Below are 3,871 nucleotides of genomic sequence, written 5' to 3'. Positions count from 1 at the left end.
AGCCAAAACATCACTCCCTGCTCCAAGACGCTATCTTTATATGCTAGCTTGACAGAGTAGAGCAGATTGATGCAATAAACATGCATCTGCCTATCTCCTTTTCAAAACCCCATGAAAGAAACATGTGCATTTCGATTTCTTGATCATAAAATTAGTGCTTTAAAATACTAGTCATGTGCACGCACAAATGCTAAATACACACAATATATCACAAGAAAAACTAGCTCCACACTACAATAAACATCACACAATCACTCTGTTCTGATGAGGTAAAAGTCAGTCTCAACAACTGAAAAGAACACAAGTATTTGGGAGAAAGCCACTCCCATTTTCCCAATATAATCCCAAACTACGTCCACGCAGGAAATGAACCAGATACAAACAGGTGGGAGGAACACAGGGTTTGTGTCTACAAAATCAGCAACTGAGATTACAATGAATTTCAACTAAATCAAACAAATGAATGAAAAATTGAGCTTACAGAACCAGAAACAGCACAAGGATGTCAGGCTATGAACAAAGGAATCTAATGAAACTGAGTACTCGATCAGGATAGGCCAGGTTAGAAGGTGCTGCTGCTTTCGCTGGCAGAGATCGAGCTGCTCTCTGACTTCACAACTGGATGCCCTTTGCTGATGTCCAAACCCTGGAGCCGCGCAAGATGGTCCTGCTGCATGATATCTGAGAGTGTGTTTGGGTGGGAGAGCATCTGATGGTTTGGTACATTCGGATGAGGTGGGTGGAATGGGGGTGGAAACCGGGCACCACCCTGGTGCTGGGCTGTGTTTTGCTGGGATTGCGGGAAGAAGGAAGAGTTGTATAGGACATGTTGCAATCCCATGCTATATGCGTCACTGGAATTTGACATCTCACCGGTGGCCATCTTAAGCCTCTCCACTTCCTGCTTCAGGGCGTCATTCAGAGCTGCACGATATACCAGGTTTTTCACATCATTAGGCATAGGTATTCTAACTAAAGCAAATTACAGTCACCACTTTGTTCTACACTGGTCCAATACAAATCACTCTGCTCCTCATATTATAGGTATTCTAACAAATGCAATATATGTGGTGATTTGATAAAGCCAAACGAAACCTTATTCCAGGTGTCCCTTACAAGGAGAAACATAAAGTACATGTATAATACTGCAAATAAGAAAAGGGCACCGGATGACTAATATAATGTCAAAATTTACTTTCACTGGGAACAATGACTCAAGCAATGGAAAAACTATAAGCCTAGACTGACTTGCAGTGAGGAAACAGAAAATGATTACTGTTTTGGATGACATCTAATATCAGTTCCAAGACATGCCAGATTTATAAATAGTTATGTTACTGAAAAGTATTAAACTGAAAACTACAGTATCATTATTAATCTAATCAAGGGAAAAATGATTACCATCACGCAATTGAGCTTGTTGCTCCATGGCCTGCAACCTTATCTTGAGCTCTGCATTTTCTGAAGAAAGCCCAGTTGTATCTCTCTGCGAGTTAATAAAACACAACATTTAATGGGCATCAAGTCATTCAACTCAACAGAGCAGCAATCCTAGAAGCTTGATGCTCCTTCAAAGTCAACAGCATAAAAATATAGCAACCCCTAGTCCCTAGAACGAGACAGTCAAAGTCAACAATCAACACAATTATTTATTCTCTCATGCAGAGAATCAGGATTAACTCTCCTAAAAGCTCCCATAACAACATATACTAATCCAATGGGTCTATAGATTTATCACAGCATGTGCAAGTCCTAGTCCATACATGATTACATTCAAAGAAGCCAGATTCGATCTGCAAAGAAGCTCTAATCTGGTAGTTGCCTAGTAATTACGATATACGGCCAGCTTATTTTGCTACTGCAAAAAACTACATGGACTTACTGTGCCTGATACCCATGAGACAACAGATAGACGAAAAGCAAGCGGTAAAAGTGTACCTGAAATAGTGTGAGCTGAGCTGAGAGAGTAGTCGCTTCAGTCTGAAGAGTTTGAACCTTCCTCTCAAGTTCTGTCATATAACGAGCCTTTCTTTCTTTTGATCGAGCCGCAGATTGTCTATTTGCTAGAATTCTGCACGACAACAAGCTCAGAGAGTTAACACAAGTTTCCAACTATTTTGAATCTTGTTAGGAAAAAAATCTTGGATATTAAAGACTATGGGGCCTAGCAGAACTCATGCATTGTAAATGCACCTTCAACTAGTAATGCCTAAGTATTTGTATTGTAAATGCACCTTCAATTTCCTTTTTCATGACAAACAGAATGCACAAATTCAAAGCACCCATGGGTCAGGATCCTAAAAAAATAGACTGTGCCATAAGAGCCAGAACAATCTTACTTAGAACATTATATGGCTGAAACCTGGCTGTACACATAACTGATGCATCACATCATTTAGAAGAAAATGAGAATTTCAGAAATGAAAATCCAACTGTTTACAGCTAGCTAGCAGATAACTTCTCTACAGTGTGATGTCACTTTCACCAATTTGATTGGCTATGAATGACTTGAAGGAATGATTCCAACAGAAAAGTGTAGGCGAGAAAGGAAAACCCTGTCATGTATCAGCTATCATTGGTCTCCTACTTCCTTTCGCAATCAAGCCATTCAATTAGTCATAATAAATTTGCACGCCCCACGAGTCTAGTGTGTAGCCTGCTCCCTTTCTATGCATCGTTAGTAAGCCCATAGCAGCAGTCTAATCCTGAAAACTAAATCGCGTCTCAGCACGCTGCAAGTAAGAAATTAAGTGAGTCACAGCAGCTACCCTTTTACTGGAAAAGAAATCTTGGTTAACTACCCAACTCTCCAGCACTATACGTACAGCCCAGGCATCTAACAGGAACAGGCAGTTATCCATAATCCCACCAACCAAGCTCATAACTTCCAACCTGCCAGCCAACCATCCAACAGCATCTACCCACACACAGTACGTACGTACACAAGGCCAAAATGAGCATCGTTACCCTAAGCTGTAGGCATTTCTGTAAAGAAAAGCATGATAGTAATTGTACTTGAATTCCTCACGTCATCGCCCGCCACCTCGGAGGAACGAAAGAAGTGATCTATAGCGTAGGACGGAGGAGTGAGTGTAATAGGAAGAGATCGGGGAAAAGGCGGCACCTTTTGGCTCGCTTGGGGTCAATGGCTGCAAGCTCTGCGAGCTGCTCGGGGGACATGGCCTTCTTGGCCTCGAGGACGTCGGCGAGCGCCTGTGCGGCGGCGGCGTCCTTCCTTGCGGCGCTGGCGGCGGCGGAGAAGAGGCCGGAGCCGTCGACGGAGCTGCTGTAGCGGTGCTTGGGCCGCGGCGGGGAGGAGGTCTCGGCGTCGCGGTCGCGGTCGGCGGCGGGGCCGGAGGAGATCTTCTCGATGTCCATGAATGTGGAGAAGAGGTCGTCCTCGGAGCCGATCTCGTCGAAGGCCGCGGAGGCGTCGGCGCTGGCGAGGTCGAGGTCGTCCGGGAGGCGGAAGGCGACCTCAGATCTGGCGCGGCGGTGGTGCGCGCCGCGCATGGCGTTGGCGTTGGCGGCCATGGACGGGGAGGGCGGCGGGAAGGGGCGGGGCGGCGGATCGGCGGGCTTGGGCTGCTGCATTGGTTGGGGGAGGCGGCGCGGTCGGGTGGTCGGGCCGGCCGGGGAGTGGAGGAGGAGGTGGTGTAGATAGGACGCGCTGCCGCTGCTGTGTTATTCCTGTAGCTCTCGGGTTTGGTTTGGTTTGGTTTTTAGAGGAGAGAGGTGGAGTGGGATCTGGGACTGTGATGTGTGTGAGATGAGGAAGGAGGAATGGGAATGGGTGATGCGAGCGCTCACGTGGGCGACCGGACGGACGAGCTCTTCCTTATTCGTCCCCGGTGCGGGTCGGCCTCGTGCT

The 3,871-nt window shown here is 46.3% G+C and overlaps 1 protein-coding gene across 1 annotated transcript; it reads right to left on the bottom strand.

The window, feature by feature from the left end:
- Window positions 1-163: 163 nt before the first annotated feature.
- Window positions 164-3,594, bottom strand: LOC124698296 (transcription factor RF2b-like). The gene is made up of 4 exons (XM_047230789.1): window positions 3,125-3,594; window positions 1,939-2,071; window positions 1,402-1,486; window positions 164-924 (listed from the first exon to the last, which is right to left on the bottom strand). The coding sequence occupies exons 1-4, from the start codon at window positions 3,592-3,594 to the stop codon at window positions 563-565; spliced, it is 1,050 nt and encodes a 349-aa protein (XP_047086745.1). The 3' UTR covers window positions 164-562.
- Between the last annotated feature and the right edge of the window lie 277 nt (window positions 3,595-3,871).

This window comes from Lolium rigidum, chromosome 3, assembly GCF_022539505.1.
Source record: "Lolium rigidum isolate FL_2022 chromosome 3, APGP_CSIRO_Lrig_0.1, whole genome shotgun sequence".
Taxonomy (NCBI): Eukaryota; Viridiplantae; Streptophyta; class Magnoliopsida; order Poales; family Poaceae; genus Lolium; species Lolium rigidum.
The sequence above is the reverse complement of the archived record's forward strand: the minus strand, read 5'-3'. Positions and strand labels throughout refer to the sequence as shown.